Below are 17746 nucleotides of genomic sequence, written 5' to 3' on the forward strand. Positions count from 1 at the left end.
AAGAAACAGTACTTTGGTGATCAAAATTAAGACCTATGGATAATGATGTCCTCATCATTCAGCTACAGACAATTTATGATGGGGCAAACTTCAACCTATTTGCTGTGGTGGTGGTACCAAGCAGAAAAGTGCCATTTCAGCACAGCAAAGGAAGCCTGACCCTGAACATCAATCATTAGGGCACTCCTCTGAGACAGAGAAGCAGATACTGATCTTTTCTCCAGGGACACTATCAAAGTCATTTCGTTTGTATCCATCTTTTCTGCCACTCTCCTCATAAGCTGCACATCTAAGTGGCTCCTGTAAGAGCATACCACACATCCGTGGTGTTACAAGAGATTAAAATCAGATCTCCCAAATTGCTGACTACTGACCTAAACACAGGAAATCCTTCACTGACTCGGGTGTAAAACTTTAGAAGCCAGCTCAGTGCTTTTAAAGCTCCAAGTTTAACAGTCACTAGGTGCTCATGTCCTGGAAACCTGCACTATTAAAGCATATCAAAATCAATATTCTGAATCGTTAATGGTGAGAAAATTGTCTATGAGAATAGGTCCTAGGATTTTTTGGAAGCCTATACCAAATTATGGCTGCTGAGAAGTAGAGCATCTTTCTCCTGCATGGGCATCAGATGGTCCTTTTCCACAGTCACACACCTGCAAACTGCTGGATGTTACTGCACATTAGAGGGTTCCCATCACCACTGCCTTACTCCAGTCATGTATAAGTGACCAGTTTTAGTTTGATTTAAAATAAAGAAACAAATAAATGAAAAGAATAAAAAAGTTAAAGCTTTACATGCATGAGAACAGATATGCTCTTAAAATTACAGAACTATGATACAACAAATCACCCGCACAGTGTAGCATAAGGCAAGTCTTTACACACTGCAACATCTAACCAAACAGACCCTCACTGTTCAAGACTGCAAACTGGAGATTACAAAGTTATTAGTTCTAGTGAGATAAGACAGAAACGCCACAATATCCATACTACCAGTAAAAGTCAAAGGGAAAAAGAAAACCACTGTGGCTACTATGACAACATAGTCCTTTAAAATGAACTGAGAATCTTACCACACACCCAAGATCTGCTTCCCATTATTCACAGGCCTGTTCCAACAGGCACTCAGTGTGGGGAGTATTTAAGTGACTGCCATTTCAGAAATGGGTGATTAAAAAAAGAAGAAAAAAAAGACTAAAATCTGGATCTTATCACATAAAGCAGAACTGACGTCAGAGAAAACAACATAAAACAGGAGAAGGTTAGGGTTGATTAAAAAAACCCACTACCCTAACACAGATTTCTAATGATGTACGATAAAAATAAATCACAGTTGCTTATAGGAAGGGTGTGAACAAATTTACTATCTACTAGGTTTCTGGCATTCTAGAAAGTAACCTCCTGTGTGAAACCTAAGATGAATGGCTAACATTTCCCAAGTGCTCCGGTGAGAGCCATCTTTCTCCAATTCATTCTCGCACAGGGATAGCTCAGGTTTAAAGTTCCCATTCAGACACAGTTGGGCTCTAACCCCCGTGGTATGTTTTAAGATGCAGAGAAACCCTACCAGCACTATTAAAGAAAGAGTAAAACATACACTGTGTGCATGGACAAGCTATATACACTAGGAGCTATATACATTAGTGCAAATCACCTTCCTCCCAGTCAAGAGAACCAGTGCCACACACCAGCTTTAAGGAGGAGATATGGATTACAGTAAGGACTGAAGAAACTAGCAGTACTGAGCATAGAAGAGCAGGCCTAGATTTTGCAAAAGCAGCATCACAAACAGTTTTAAATGTCTGTGTTTCACCAGCATCACAGCCTCTTTGTGCAGCTGATCTCTAAAGAAAGTTCACATTTTAATACTTGGCATAGGCAGTGAAAGCAGAAAGGATGCCGACTGTTGCCTCTTCCTGCATTGTTTTTTGCAGTCAGATGGCATTAAATTACCATACCTACCTATAGGGAAAACCTCGCCCATTCTCTTCTTGAAAATTTTGTAGTCGACCTCCAAAAAGACACAGAAGATGATACGATCCACCTGCAAGAAACAAAACGATTCACAATGAAATGAGCGCAACAATAAACACCAGCAATAATAGTTAATACCAACACTGCTTTATGCTTCAGGCAAGCAAGGAAACATCACAGGGACACGTGTTTTGATTTCATTGTGCATCTGCATTGTAATTTATAAAATAACATTTGCAATTGCAGTTCAAAACTGTATTCTTTGTTAACTGCCTCCTGTTTATGCAAACCACTCTTGAGCATAGTATAAATTACTTTTGGCATTCGAGATGAGTACCAGGATGCAATGTTTGATGAAAGTGTCACATGGGGGGTTTCTAATAAGCATACAAAAGAGTAAACGGGCAAGCAAAGAGCTCTTTTTCCAATCTTTGTTGGGCAAACCTATTTGCAAAACCATTTAGTACTTTAAAACGGCTTTAAAAGGTTTAATGTGTTTTTAATTTACATGAAATCACTGACTCTTGCTATAATACAAGCAAAATGAAGTAAAAACAAAAGCTGATTAGATGACAGGTAGCACACGGGGTAAATAAAACATTTAACATGTCGACTACTTAGTGAGGCTGAGCCTATCAATGAAACCACAGCCCACAATGCACACAGCACCCACACACTAAGGGTTCCAAATAAACTAGGATGCATTTTGTGTGAAAGGCTTTTCTAAAAGGGATAAAAATGGCAAACAAAATAGCAATCAAAATTCCAAAGCCTTTAAAACTGGAAAACACCACAGTGGACTCACTCCAGCTGTGCTATTTCTTTATCTGTTCATCTAGCCCAGAACAACTCATGGAAGGAGCAGTGGAAGAAGAGAAGACCCATGCAAGGCTGAGCTGCAGGACCCACCCATCCAGTAATAAAGTTTTTCTCTGAGGGGCCATAAGAGCATAATCAGAAAAGGATGAAGTCTGAGCAGTGGGGAATTCAGCTCCCTGCCTGCCATTTCACTGCCCTCGTGATTCCATGGGCAATAAGCTGAAATGCTGCAGCAGAGCTGCTTGCGAGCTTCATGCTACAAAGGTAGCAGCCCCTCCCCAGAAGAGAAGCCTGCAGGATGGACACTCACAAAAAAGTGCCTTCTTTCCATTATCGTCACTAGAAAATGCTGCCCTTTTGCTAGAGTTGCTCTTTGAAGCAAGTCCAGGTCTTGGCTTCAAAGATACCATTATACTAGAGCAGCCTGGACCGTCATTTTAGAGCTCATTTTGAAGCAGCCTAGTAGAATAAGGAATGGAATGAGAGCAGGCAATAATCAGTTATTCTGGAAAGTCCTGGTGGTTGGTAACAAGGACATCTCCCAAAGACAACTTCAAAATGCTGGACTGTGTCATTAGCTACTCCTCACAACAGATAAAATAAACTAACAAACAAATGTTGGTGAAGGCCATGGGCAAAAAGTGTGTATTCATTTGCGTACCCATGTATTTATAACACAAAGCATCAGTGGTGTTTTTACAGCCATATTTCACCTATCTAATTGTTTCCACTTCAGCAAAGTTGAGTTTTCAGGATGGAAGCTTCAGATAGAGAAAGCTTATATTGTCTATCTTGTACAATGTGATTTAGGCTTGTGCTGGGGCAGCCCTGGACTGCTGTCTTCTATCCCCTGAGCAAAGCAGATACTCGAGCATTACAGTGATAGGTGCAATATGTGCACCAGACAAAGCAGCAAGGATGGGAACTTACAAGCCCTAGGAAGAATCATACTCCCACACAGATAAGTTCTGAGCTGTCTTGCCCTCTGTACAATCTCACATTCTCTGCTGTAAACACTACAGACATTTCCCTCATTTTCTATAGTTTGGCTTCTCAAGGTGTTCCCTTTACTTGTATTTATTCTGCGCAGCTGATAATGATAAAACTTTTGCAATCAGGAGAATTTCTGCTACTTCTAATATAATTCCTTAATTTAAAGATAGGGAATCTCTCCAGAAATGGCATGCTATTTCATATTTTCCAGCATCCTGACTATACGCGTCCTGCGTATAAACCTGTTCAATTTCTTCTTGGTGTGAGAAAAAAGAGCTCTATTTTTAAGTATGCATAAGATATTGTGATGACAGCCGAAATCCTGTGTTTATCTGATTGAATGGCATGTGTTGGCAGATAGTAAATCTGAAATTAAACCATATTCTATCATCCTGCCACTCACTGACTATTTTATCTAACATCCCCAGCTAAAATAACTTGGAAATTAGGTACGGGAAGTAACCCTTGTCCTTACTGTTTCCATTCCAGCTACAATAAGCTGCAATAAGGAAAGGTTTAATCTGAGTGGACCCAAAACTCTGTAGCCTGCTGACTCAGAAAAGCTCAGCAGGCCTCTTGGGATGCGTGCTCATGAAAGGTGCTCCTTGTTCATAGAGGAGAGCTCTCCTATTGCATCTGGGACATGGTAGCAGATGAGCAGTTGGTTGCAGTCCCTTTGCAGAAAGCAGGCAGGGACCCCGAGGGACTCCGTGTAGGTGCCTGGCTCCTCCACAGCTGACCAAGCACCACTCAGCTGCATTGCAAGTCTAAAGGAGCTGCAAGCTGAAGCTATTAAAGCTCATCCTTGATCGACAGCTCCTTTTTGGTAGCTGGTGTTAAAATCAGCCAGCCCCTGTCAGAGAGCTTGATCAAATTCTGCTCGCTTCACAGTTATGAATAATGGGATCAAAGAACCCCAAAATTAAGAGCGCCGTAACATAGGAAGAAGGGAGTTAAATTGCATGAGCTGTTCACTTAGTAGGCAGCTTTGCAGCCAAAGGTTGTGAGTACATTGATTTTCTTTTTCAGTTGTTTTTTATCCTTGGGACCTGCTCTCCTTGCTAGGCTGCATTTACTTTTGAATGGGATCCATTCCTGGTGATTTTGCTAGCAGCACTAAATGGAGATCAGCAAACTACTGGAGCTCTGCATGGCCCAGACTGCCTCTGCAGCAGAGTGGGCTTTGACTCAGTCATTAATGCTGGCACTTTGCACGGATGCAGCCAAATCTCATCCACAAAACCCTTCAGACTAAGTATAGAAGTGGTGTTGTTCTTGACAGCAGCACTGTTGACCTTAACACAAAGAAGCTGAGTAAAAATAATGCTTCCCTCTGCTCTTTGATTAAAGGTTGTTTATTCTTTTCCCCCCTTTGTTGTTGTGTTCTTTTTGCTAAGTTAGAGAGCGCTTAGTATTGAGTCAATTTTACGTGTGCTGGTGGGCTATGCAAGTGGTCTCATGCAATGGGGGTTGGCTCCCTCCCAGACCACTCAGTCAGGAAGAGCCATGCAGCCAGCTCAGGAACTGCACTGACACTGTAGCATGGGCAAAGCTGCTAGGGTGTCCCAGGGGCCCTGGAGCACAATAGGGGCTGCACCCCTCGGTGGCAGCCCCTCTTGCATACTGCCAATCGAACAGCCCTGTCTGCAGAATGGAAGTGGAGCAACAAGATGGGTGTGCACTGCTCAAAGAAATAGCGCCAGGATGTGCCCCTTCCAAGGTGAGCCCGATTCCTCTACCTTAACTTTTCTATCTGTTTAGAGAACAGCAATACTTAGTTATGCACTTACATATCACTACCAAGAGGTATTGCGAAGTGTGATCTATAGGACCTGCCAAATAGAGCCATACACATAGCTGCATGTATGTGCAGGTGCCAAGCCATACATCAGGCACAGTTCTTAGGCAGAAAACCAATCAAGAGCTGTTCTACACTACTTCATCTAATAAGAGTTTCCACGTCATTGCCACATCGTGTCCTAATAAAACAACTCTCAATGAAAACAAAACCAACTACACTTCAGCACTTCCAAGTACTCCATGCATATCCTCAGTACCAAGGCATTCACCCAGCAGGCATTGACCGGCTTTTACTATACGTGGTAATAAGCTCCACCATAATTTAAATCTTACCAGAAAATACAGAAAATTAGGAAACAAACAAACAAACCAAAACTGTAATTTGTAAAAAAAAAAGAAAAAGAAAAAAAAAAAAAAAAACAAGTTAAAAAAAGAAGTTTCTCAAATGAAAATAGTAATGAATAACAAAGAAAATGAAGTGAGAATACGAGTCTCCTCCTTGTAGCAAATCTCTTTCATGAAATGTGCTTATCTGATCCCCCCAGAACCCACTGTCACGAGGGCATGGCTAACACCAGAAGCTTGCTGTAACATTTTCAGTTTATCAGACATTCTGTGGACTTAATTCAAAACTCAGTGGAGCCAAACGGAGGCTTTTCATTGACTTCAGCATGCTTGGATCGGAGCCTATAGCCCATAATGCCAGAAACAACATTTGCCTCCTTAAGAATTAAAATTATTCTGATATTCAAATTTCATTATCCTAACTCTTCAGATACTTTCTCAGGCAGTTCCCTAACAATCGCAGTTCAGAGCTGTCTGAAGCAATTAAGTCTCCTTGACTACAGTGCCTGTAAGGAAGCGGTCCTGGGCCTTCACTGGGCCAAAATCCTGCATTTCCCTCCTGCTCACAGCATGATTGCTTGGGCAGCCTTGGTAGCTTTCACTGTCCCATATGGAGACCAGAGGGCACAAAGCCACATCAGCCCATTTCTTCAAGACACACTCTCATGAAATTCAAACCTCAATGCTGGGAAACAAAGAATAAGGAGGAAAAGATGTTTAATGTATCACGGAGTAAGGCCACAAGTGTCTCACCTGATTGCATTGCACACTGAGTAAAACTTTTCCCATTTCCATGGCAGGAGCTCAGCCAGCCATTCTGAAGGCCACAACTCTCCTGCTTATTATCAGACACCCCGTTTTCCAGTTCTGTCTCACTGTTTTCCAGCAGGACTGCTCCCTGCCCAGCACCAAGCTGATGCGTCACGTTCCCTCTGTGCACACTTCAAAGAGACCACCATCTGTTTCTCCTCTCTTCGAGCACTGGTACATGATATTCTTGATGCCTATTGTCTCCCCTTCAGCCTAACCCTGCCTGGTTTGATCCTCCAGTAATCCTATTGCAACCAACTAACAGATGGAAACGCCAGCTCTGTAAGTAACTCGGGCAGCTGCCATCTCCCTCGCAGCAGTAGCGAGCTCCCTCACCAGAGGCGCTGCCTTTCCTGAACCCCACACACATCTGTCCAGCTGTTCAGAGAGCAGGCAGCTTGACTGGAAAGAAAGAGCAAAGAGGATTTCATCCTGCTTGGAAATAAGCCATAGTCGAAGCCAGAAGTTTTCACACACCTCTTGCAAAGGTGAATGCTTCAGGCCCTATAAAACCTACTCATTTCATAGCGCCATAAATAAAAATTTAGTCTCCTAGTATTATTACTAATTTCACAGAAACCATTAAAGCTTAGAGCCTAGCTGACTGTCTGCTCTTTTCAGCATGACATCATGGTCTATAATTGCAGAATTACTCTCAGAAAGAACTTCAGTTTAGTATTTATGGCAAATACAAAGCTTCGGCGCCGCTTCCATCCTCATAAGAAGCTTTAAGCAGGGCAGAGGTGTCAGACTAGTGATATGGCAAATTTGACGATCAATGAACTGTGTGATGATGTTCACAAAGAAATTCATCTACTCTTAAGATCATTACACCTGCCCCAGCTTCAAACCTACTGCAGACCTGAGCCAAAACACAGTCTGCTTGACTTGAGTTGGCAAATGAGGCCAGCTTCAGGGAGACAAACACCCTCTGGATCACTTCTGCTGGTGGAGAGGGGGAGAAAAACGTACCCTCTCAGGACAAAGCTCTTTGATTTTCACAATTTGAGTTTTAAAATTCTTTGAATTCGCAGCAAAAATCTGAATTAATAACCACATTAGTGCAAGCCTACAGAAACTGGGTATTGATGAAGCACTATCATTTCACATCAGAAGCAAATACCCAGTAAGCAATCCTTACTTAAACCATCGTGTTACTTAGGCAGTCATTGAAAGAAAAAAACACAGAACATAATAAATTATAAAACGATTTATGTTTATCACAAATAGAGTTGAATGGTTTCTGTGGTGGCCTTACTGAAGTTAAAAAGCAGAAAATTATTATTGGTCCTTTAATATCCTATTCGTGACTGAAAGCATACTTTGCTTGGGCTGAAAGATAATTAAAAGTCCAAAGGCAATTAAAACAAAGCAAAACAACACAGAAACTACCATCAGAAATTTATTACAAGTTTAAAATATTAATGCAAACAACATTCCAAAGGAACTTTAGATAAGGCTTTGCAACAACCCCTGCCTCTAAAGCAAAATGCAATAGAAACAGAATTAGCAATGAAACCCAGGGTAAATTTAAAACATGGGCAGAACATCTCTCCCTGTCTGCTGTTCCTAATTCTCTGCTCATATGCAACAGATGATGGTAAATTACTCCCTGTATCTCATGGGTGTCAGACACCACTGCAGTTATCTCTATGACATAAGCCTATCTCCATTTAACTGAAAAGCATTAAAATCCATGGTACTTGCTAGTGGAAAAGCACTTCTACTTTCAGATGTGAACCAAAGCTAAGTCTTGTGTCAGTTGATAGAGTTTTGCCACCAGGTGGACAGTAAAGATGCCCAAAGTCACAAAGAACAAGCAGCAGAGCTAGACCTTAGCCCCAGTATTCTTTTCTACTATTCCCTCCCAAGTGAAGATGTGATAAGAAAAAGAAAATCCTATCAGTGGTCACAAGCCAAGGTTACAAGCTTCACTGCACTCCATCAGTTTTCCTCTGGCACATCCTTTCAATGTACCCATTTATTGTGAGAATCAATATTGGTAACTATTTTCCCTAATATGTTGGTTGGTTTTTAAAGGTTACTTATTCTCTCTGAGATAACCCAGTTTTTGTTTTCAATATCTTTTCAACACACTGTGTAACTGAAGGACAGGCAGGGCTTTCCCTTTTGGACTTGGCCATTCTCTGTGCTGAGATGTTACTTCTCCGTTTGAGCAAAGCACCTGCCAGACAAGCAGAAAGGCTGTCCTAGAGAAGCAATTCAGATTTAAAATAGGAATTATGATGACAATTTATGAGGAATTTTGAAGTATCCAGCAACAAAACTGTATGCATCCCAGTTACTGACACGACTGCATGACAAATAAGACATAACACTTCCCTAGCACTAATCCAAACACAGGCAGACAAGAAACTAACCAGCAGTTAATAGGCTGCATGTTCATTTCTTTTGGCCAATGACTGAAGTCTTAAGTTTCCTACGGATGAAAACACCTGCAAAATCAGTCTAGGACTGAAGGCAATGTCTCAATGTGTTTCTTTTGATGGTCACTAAAACCTGTCAAGGAAAGGGCAAGAGAGTACTTTAAAAATGCATTTGTTTTTACCAAGGTATCCATCAATCTGCACAATTCACATTTATGCCACACAAACACAATGACATAAAACCCATTAATCTTTTCTAGCTTAATACCTACTGTCCTTTGAAGATACATGTTTGGAATATCTGAAGGCGACCTCCATTTTTCACAGTTACCAGTCATAGGGCAGCTGACACAGCCAAGATAATCCTGTATTCAGCGAAACTGGGGGAATGAATGGATTCTGATGAATGTAATTTGCTATCTCAGTGACAAATGGCAAATGGGAAGAGAGGGTATGCATGCAAATATAACTGCGTTAAATAAGGGCTTGTGAAGGATAGTACTCTGAAAATATCTGATAGACAGTTTTACAACTACCATGCATTTCTGAGGAGATAAATCATCTGCTTACATTAAGTTATCATTATATCCTCATTGTGGCTCTCCAAAGAATATGCTGGTATCGTGGCATACAATCAAGCAGGGTGTTGCCCAATCCCGAAGGCCAACTTTCTGCACCATGTTTTACTTTACAACATACTTTATTCCTCACAGTCTCTTTTGTACAATTTGGGCTTACATACTCCCAGGCTGCCAATAATCACAGAATCACACAGAATTGTAGGGGTTGGAAGGGACCTCTAGAGATCATCGAGTCCAACCCCCCTGCCAAAGCAGGCTCCCTACACCATGTCACACAGGTAGGCATCCAGGCGGGTCTTAAATATCTCCAGAGAAGGAGACGAGAGAGATCATGAGATCCCAAAGACTGCTTGTTCATCTAACCCGTGGCAGACTCATTCCCAGAAGACGCTACGTTACACTACCATCAAAAGCTCAGCAAAGACACCCCCAGGACTGAGGTGTCACTTTGGAAAAATTCTTGTGTTGTAGCATTGAATAATACCCACCAACATGATCTCTACTCCTTCCCAGGGTCAGGAGGAGAATTGGTACTACTTGCTCAGAGCCTACCACTCCAGAAAGCATACGTACATGAAAACAGATGTGATCTCCTCCTTACCATCATCTTTGAGGCTGCTGCAAGATCCTGAAATCTAAACAAGACTCTGACTTTATTTCAAAAGCTTCTGATCTAAAGATTCTATAATCTGCACTATGCAGCAAGACCAAGCTGGTCCTTCCTATCCTTTAGATGATACAAGATGATACCTTAGGGGTAGGGTATTTTACAACAGGTGACCGCTGGCACTTTGGGCACTTTACATCACTTTCAAAACTAATGACAGAGGAAAAAATTAATATCCAGCTTTTCAAGTTGGTTTAAATTGCAACTTACTTCAGTATTTTCAGTGAAAGAGGCCAGATGGCTCTCACATACACAATTACACAAACTCCTAGAGAAGCTGGGAGGTTTTTCCCTCGCAAAATACACAATTTTATTTAGAAATCCCTCAGATCTAATGTGACTGAGAACAATTCCCAGGCAGCTCCCAGTGGGTATTTCCCATTTGCCATTGCCTCTTTAATCATTCCCAAATCTCTATCCTACAAGAACACTCGCGTCCATTAGTCCTCAACCAAAAGCTGTTGACTTCAAGTGGGTTTTGTATCAGTGCAACTAGGCTTTACCTGCCTTGGCGGGAAGACAACGCACATCAAGTGTGTCCAACTACAGTTAAGTTTTCCAAAATGCAGCAAGTGTTGTAAAAACTGCACTTTTAGAGATGGAGGATCTTCACTGTAACAGCCCTACCACCGAAACAACACCCAACGTATTTTCAGCTCTCCTCTCTACCTCTATGCTTTATTTGATGCAAAAATGTAAGCAGAGAGAACTCTGGTGTGAGAACTTAATAATCATTGCCTGTTAAGGCAATTAAGACTCCAGCTGGAGGAGCAAAGCAAAGGCATAACATACCTGCTATTGAGGCTATAACAGAATGACACGTATACAGAGAGTCTGCAAAACTCTTATTCAGAAGGTTTGTTGTAGACAAAAAGGATCCCTTCTAAAAAAAAATAAAAAAAATAAAAATTGCTTTCTGAAGAATATAAGCCTCAGAACAGAACTTGAAACAGCTCTGAAACCATCACTCATGCTGAAACCTGGACTGACTCTCAGTTATATAAATACTACCTTATCTCGTTTCTTGAAGAAAATGTTTTACGATTAATTTATCTGTCATTTACAGATCAAATTAAAGTCATTAATGCAATCCATTAAAGACCATTTTGAAAGGACAAAGGCTGATTTACTCAAACACTGTATCTCTCTCATTCTAATGCTAGAGATAATCTTTTTTGCCATCACAAAGAGACAGAGCCAGGCAGAAGAGGAAGCTATTAAATTTCCACTACTACAAGAGAAAAAAACAAAACACTTCTGCTCTCGGGATGCTCATTCCAGCATCTCTGCCTAAAAGATCAACTCAGGATCATTTGCTTAGCAAGTGTCAGGTAGGTGCCAGGCAAAGAAAATTTGATATTTTAAAAGCTATTTATTTCCTTCCTTCACAGAACTTTTCTTTTTTTCTTATTCATGCCTGAGACACTTTGGTACCTGTGACAAAATGACATGTTTTTGTTAAATAAGAGTGGAACAATCACTGAATCTCAGCATCCTGGAAGAAACCAAGTCAGGAGCCGGTTTGATCTACACACAACCTCTGCAGTGTTTCTTGCTGCTCAGGAGGGAAAACAAGCAATGAGATGAGAAGATTGGATGTAACTTTCTCAAGAAGTTTAGCAGGGGGCTGGGTCAGCTCAGGGAATGGCTGCATTTCAGAGACTGTTTCGGGGGTATTTGCACCTGTGAGAGTCCAGGACCAGTAAAGAAGATATATGCTTGAGAGTAGATGTGGTTATAGATCTGGCACGTGAACTTGGTCTGCAATTCAGCCGAGATGTCCTCATATGAAGGGTCATTAAACAAGCTTGATACAGTTGATGAATGCCTTCCACAGAGGATATTGCAACTTTAATACAAATTGTTTAGAAAAAAAAATGCACTGGGATATGAATGTCAACTGCATGCCAGCATTTTTCATGAGAATTGGGAAGGGAAAAAAAAAAAGAGATCCATCTCTTAAGGATCAGTTTTCAAGTGATTTTAATAGATGCTAATGGGACGAGAGTTCTCGGAAAACAGCCAGCAGATGCTCTAACACTTTACCAAGTCTCGTCTAACCTTGGGTACACCAGTTCCACAATATCCATCTTCTAGACAGAGCTCTGTTGCTGCAGCTGGAATGCTAATGATGGCTCTTAGTGGTTTCTGACTTTTTCCAATGGTTTAATTTCTGTGGCGGATCACAGCACACAAGCCACCGACGCGAGTAAGCACATATTTACATTTTATTAGAATGGACAAGAAAATACCTTACTGATGGTACATTGCTATCTACAGATAACCTTTCCTCTGTGTAGCTCAACATAAGATAAAAGGCATCTAAATTACTAAGACTTTGCTCAAATACAATTGAGAACATTAGCACAATTTATATGAGCTGCTCCAATGCACTGATGCATACAAAGTCTCCAAAACCATTTATTGTCAAAATGTCAATGCTAAAAGCACAAAAAAATGTAACTTACTTTATGCCATTAATTAACTAATGTTTGCACAGCACTTCGAAAATGTAAAAGCATTTTGAATACTAAGAGCTAAGCTGTACTATTTTTACTTGTGTGGACTCACTGTATGAATCATACATAATAATCACCTCTTGCGGAAAGTATTTTTGGTCCAGTGCCAAAGCCTAACCTAAGATCTGGCACTTCTGTTCAGCAAAGTGTCTGTAAATGGTCCTGTTTGGGTTTCTGCTGGAAATTTTTTACAACACATTCATTATTGAGTTCTTCACCATATATGTTAGGCATAAAGAGCCCGCACATCATCTGTGATTAACTTTGTACAGCAAAGCAGCGAGCAGTTTATTGTACTATCCTCATTCGTCCAAAACATTTGTGAACAGTGACTCAACAGAACTAGACTGGACTGAACCAAATCTAGTTAATCAAACAATGGATGTAACACAGGACTGAGTTTCCCTTTCACCTGTGGGAGCTATGGCTCTTTCTCCATCACAGATTATATCATGGTCACCTGGTGAAAAGTATTAACAGAAGAACTAGAGGGAACCGTCACCACCTATCGCCATTATGTGATTCCTCAACCCCAGCCACTCTTGTCTGGGCTTTTCTTTTTGTGACTAGGCAACACCCATGAATGGGAGTTCTTCCATTGCAAGAGACCAAAGACACTGTTTGCAGGGCCACATTTCATACCTACAAGCACATCTGTCACAACAGCATTAAAAAAAACCACCCTCTGCTATCCCATCTTTGCGCAAAATTGCTTCTCCATGACCACATTCATGGGGGAAATTTAAGTTAAAAAACAAAAAAAAAAAACCCCAGAAACCAACAGAAATTCATCATTCTCCTGTTCTGATTAGTTAGCAAGAACAATGATGACTTGCAGCTGGCCTGATTACCACCTGCAGTTGGATTGGCCCCAGGTTTTCAGAGGTTTGGGCTTCCTGGCTGACCTGGTGGTGATATGCTCCATCATTGCTGTAACTCCCAAATCAGAAGATATATTATGCATGTCTTGTATTTGTTTAAACATATGTCTATCCATAATATAAATTAGTCTGTGTGGGATTAACCTAGCCAAGTTTTTTTTTTTTTTTTTTGCTCCAAGTCCATCCGGATATTCAGATTTAAAGAGTTTGAAAGTAAAGAACCTGTTCTGTAATCTACCACACCCGTCTCCTGTGAACAATTGCCCTGCTATGCTTCTGACAGATGAGAAGTTTATTTATCCCCCACCATTTTCTATTCTTTAACTGAGGCAGAAAGGAAAACAAAAGTGGGAAATACCTGATGTGGCTGACATCAGTTTATAAAGCTTGGACCTACATTCTTCACTCAATGCAGAGAAACTAATTTAGATTCAAGGAAAAAAAGGGGGAGAGAGAAGAATGAAAGGATATTTGAACCAACTGACTTTGAACAGATGAAACGTTTTACAGTGTTTACAGTTTAAATTTACAAACCACTCCGGGGCAGCTAGGCTGCATCTCCTATCCATAAGGTAAACACAGTAAGGCTGCTCGTAGCATGGCTCCCTGGGGAGAGCAGAGCCCGGCTGACTGCCAAGTGCTGCTAGGGCTCCATGCAGAGCCCAGGGCTGCACCGTGCCTGGTGCTTGCACAGCACCTGCTCCTATTCTGCCTGGCTCTGCAGGGAGCACCCAGCATTGTGTGCTTCTGGAGCAACATCTTGATCTCCATTTAGCCAGACAGAAAAAGTGTAGGGTGTAAGTTGGTGCATTTCAGTGAGCCGCAATGGGACTACAGCAATGTACAACAGCATGGCTCTCACCCTGCGCACTGCTTTTGTGCACTTGCTCTCCATGCTCTGCTGTGGTGTACGTCACAGTCAGGATTCCAGACTACAGACATATATAATACCCACAGCCTTTTAGTTTATGGCAGGTGGAACAACAAGAAGAACAAAAGCACATCTCAGGCAGATATGGTAAATAACCCATTTCAACTAACCCTTCCTGCTTCTATAGCAGACATGAATCTACTAGGTGCCTCTATACAGAAACCCCCACCAGTTCTCTACATCCGTGGGTTTTAAGAGACAGGGGAGCCCTAGATCTCACTGTCAGGTTAATTTGTGGAGCTCTTCCCTATTAAACTAATCAGGGCCCAAACGCAACACCTACATACATGAGTAGCTCTATTCAGACCCATCACCACTCACTTCTCCCACAAGCATTTGCCGGGTTTCTACAAAAGCGATTCCTCTGAATGATTTAACTTCACACTTTAACATTCTGTGGTTCCCTGTGCTACAATCCACATGGCACATTCCCACATTTGCATTATTCATAGTTATCCGAACAAAATTATTACCTGCTGCGGATCACACAACACCCACCGTGTTCCGGTATATGGTGACTCACCAACAAATTTCACTTCTCTAAGTCTAACGTGCTGAGCAACAACGTGAAGATGTCAAAATGTCTAAAGAACCACATCCATTCTCTCACGTATTTTCGGTTATAAAAATATTAGCTGTGGGGTTACGGTTTTTATGCCGAGCTTCAAAGCAGAATGACTCCGTACGGTTAAATCACAATCTTCTAAAATGTGGATTTATAGCACATATAATGGAAGTCTGGTAAGTATAACATTTCAAATGTGACATTCCTACAAATGCCACTTTTCAAGTGATGCGATATGATAGTTCGAACTGCCTCTTGATCCATGGCAGGACGATCTTTTCTCGGGGGAGGAAGACCTCCATTATTTACAGATTACGGCACAGAAAAAGAAGGCAGTTTCTCAGAAGGCAGCTCCTTGCCCTACAATGAAAGACCCTGCTGGAGTGATGTATGATAGAGTTCCTATGGGACTAGTGCAACTTTCAGTTATCGCTTGCCTTGTTCCCTCCTTAGAGCTGAAAAACACACTGTTGCTAAACACCCTGCATTTACATTCTTATCCATTCAATGGCATCTTAAAAATCACAGCATTTTACCAACTGATAATTGTGGACCTCTCTTCTGCCTCATAACACTTCTGAGTATTTTAGGAACTCAAGTCATGTTTTCACATGTGCTTTCCAAATACAAAGACTAAAAGAACACAAGGATACACAAAACTTAAATAAGTAAATAAAACCCATATCTCGTGTGTCTCCAAAACTCAGGCTTTGAGGAAAACATCAAATATCATAAGAGCTGGCAACAATACAGACAGTGCTATTCTTTAGATGCATGGGAAAATGAGAGAACTACCAAAGCAGAAGCACACGACCTAGCTGAAACACCATGCTGTTACTTGTAAGGTCACTCCATTTCTTGTCTGGTCACACCAAATGCTGTTGTATTCCTTTGATTACAACAAGAGGACGTGGGTCAGCTTTCTTCAATGGTCCTCGCACACTTCTGCCTCTGTGGACACAATAGGTCATGCTCAGCCCTGCCATTATCCATCTGTAAGTGGTGAGTCTGCACGAATATATATTTTTTTCCTCTTTGCTGTGCTGAAAGGGGAGGACAGCATTTTTGTGAAGTATGTTGTTTTCCACTGAAACATCCACGAAGAACTCTGGGGGTTTGAGGAAGCAGCAGTTGGAACAGCTCAGGGAATGAGTTTTCTTCTGCAGTGCTTTTACTTAACCACGTGCCCCAGGACACGCTGTGACTCAGATCCGTATTTCCAGGCTCTGTTTCCCTGCAGAGCTCTTCCACCAGAGCCTGTAAGGCAGCTAACACCACCTTATCTGCCTGTATGGAAGCTAACACCACCGCTGTGCAGGACTCGCCAGGCAGCTCATACTCAAAAACACGAAAAGGACTTTGCCTTTTGCATGGGAAGCCTTCTTTGAGACTTTCTACATGGAGTTTTGGCCTGACCTAATGTGTTTACCTGGAAAGCAAACAGCTTCACTAATATTGCCTGTTGCAAACTCCTGTGGCTATGTGTTGTTTTATTTGGAAGTCCACAACTGGGAGGTGGTGAGTGGCAAAGTGCGGCAGGAGGGATTCCTCCTGTTAATATCAGCTCAACTCGGAAGAGAAATGCTCACTTTACAGTAAACACAGCCATGGACAGGTTTTAAAGCCTGCTACTAAACACGTTCTGGCAACAGAAAGTAGCTATTAAAAACATTTTCAATCGGGAGAGCTGAAATGTGTTCCCTGTTCAAATGAGACAAGCATGCAAATCATTGAGTTTTAGGAACTTCCATTTCTTTTACCCTGTTGTAACATTCAGAGCCATTTCCTTCCTTTTTATTCACATTGTGTTTATTTAAAAGGTTCAATCTGACTAAATTCACTGCAATTTTGATGGCCAAATGTTTTTCTTTTGTTTTGTTTTTAATCATTCTTTTATGTGCTGTCGTTTTTTTTCCCCCTTTTTCTTTTCCCTGTGAAGCCAGGCTCCAGCAGCTCATCAAAAATACGGCGGCCCAAATTTCATCTAGCTGTTTTTGTGACATAGCTGCAGTGGGCAATCTGATCTCATCAAGAAACAATTGCAGTAAAGACATCTAAGTGGATGTCACTGCTCTGCTGAAAGATAATAAAGTGAAATGAACCAAAAAACCAATCTTTCCAATACAAATCACATTGTTAAGTTGTAGTGATTAGCAAGCAGAATATAGGAGCAGGGTTTGGAGGGGTGGGGGGGTCTGAATATAATCAGAAATGCCCGATTAACATTTTTAAATGATTTTTAACACATTTGGGTGAGGGTATAGCCAGGGGATTTACAACATTCAAACCTGGAGCTGTTGTGCATTGCTACCCTTGATGAAACTATTGGTAACAAGAGAATGGGCGACTTACACGACCCTCCACTTCGACTTGAACTGCTGTCTCCTAAGATAAACACTATTGATTGCTTTTTAAGCCCCCTCTCTATTAGAAAGAGACTTCTAATTTGGGGAAATCAATAACAAAAAATA

General features: G+C 41.3%; 1 protein-coding gene across 3 annotated transcripts in view; it reads right to left on the reverse strand.

Annotated features, from left to right (window-relative positions):
* Window positions 1-17746, reverse strand: part of MACROD2 (mono-ADP ribosylhydrolase 2) — a 786342-nt gene that overhangs the window by 83704 nt on the left and 684892 nt on the right. For all 3 annotated transcript variants that reach the window (XM_015856727.2, XM_015856726.2, XM_015856725.2), the window contains exon 9: window positions 1966-2047. In XM_015856727.2, the coding sequence (XP_015712213.1) occupies window positions 1966-2047 (82 nt within the window). The remainder of the gene's footprint in view (window positions 1-1965; window positions 2048-17746) is intronic.

The sequence above is a fragment of the Coturnix japonica genome, chromosome 3 (assembly GCF_001577835.2).
Source record: "Coturnix japonica isolate 7356 chromosome 3, Coturnix japonica 2.1, whole genome shotgun sequence".
Taxonomy (NCBI): domain Eukaryota; kingdom Metazoa; phylum Chordata; class Aves; order Galliformes; family Phasianidae; genus Coturnix; species Coturnix japonica.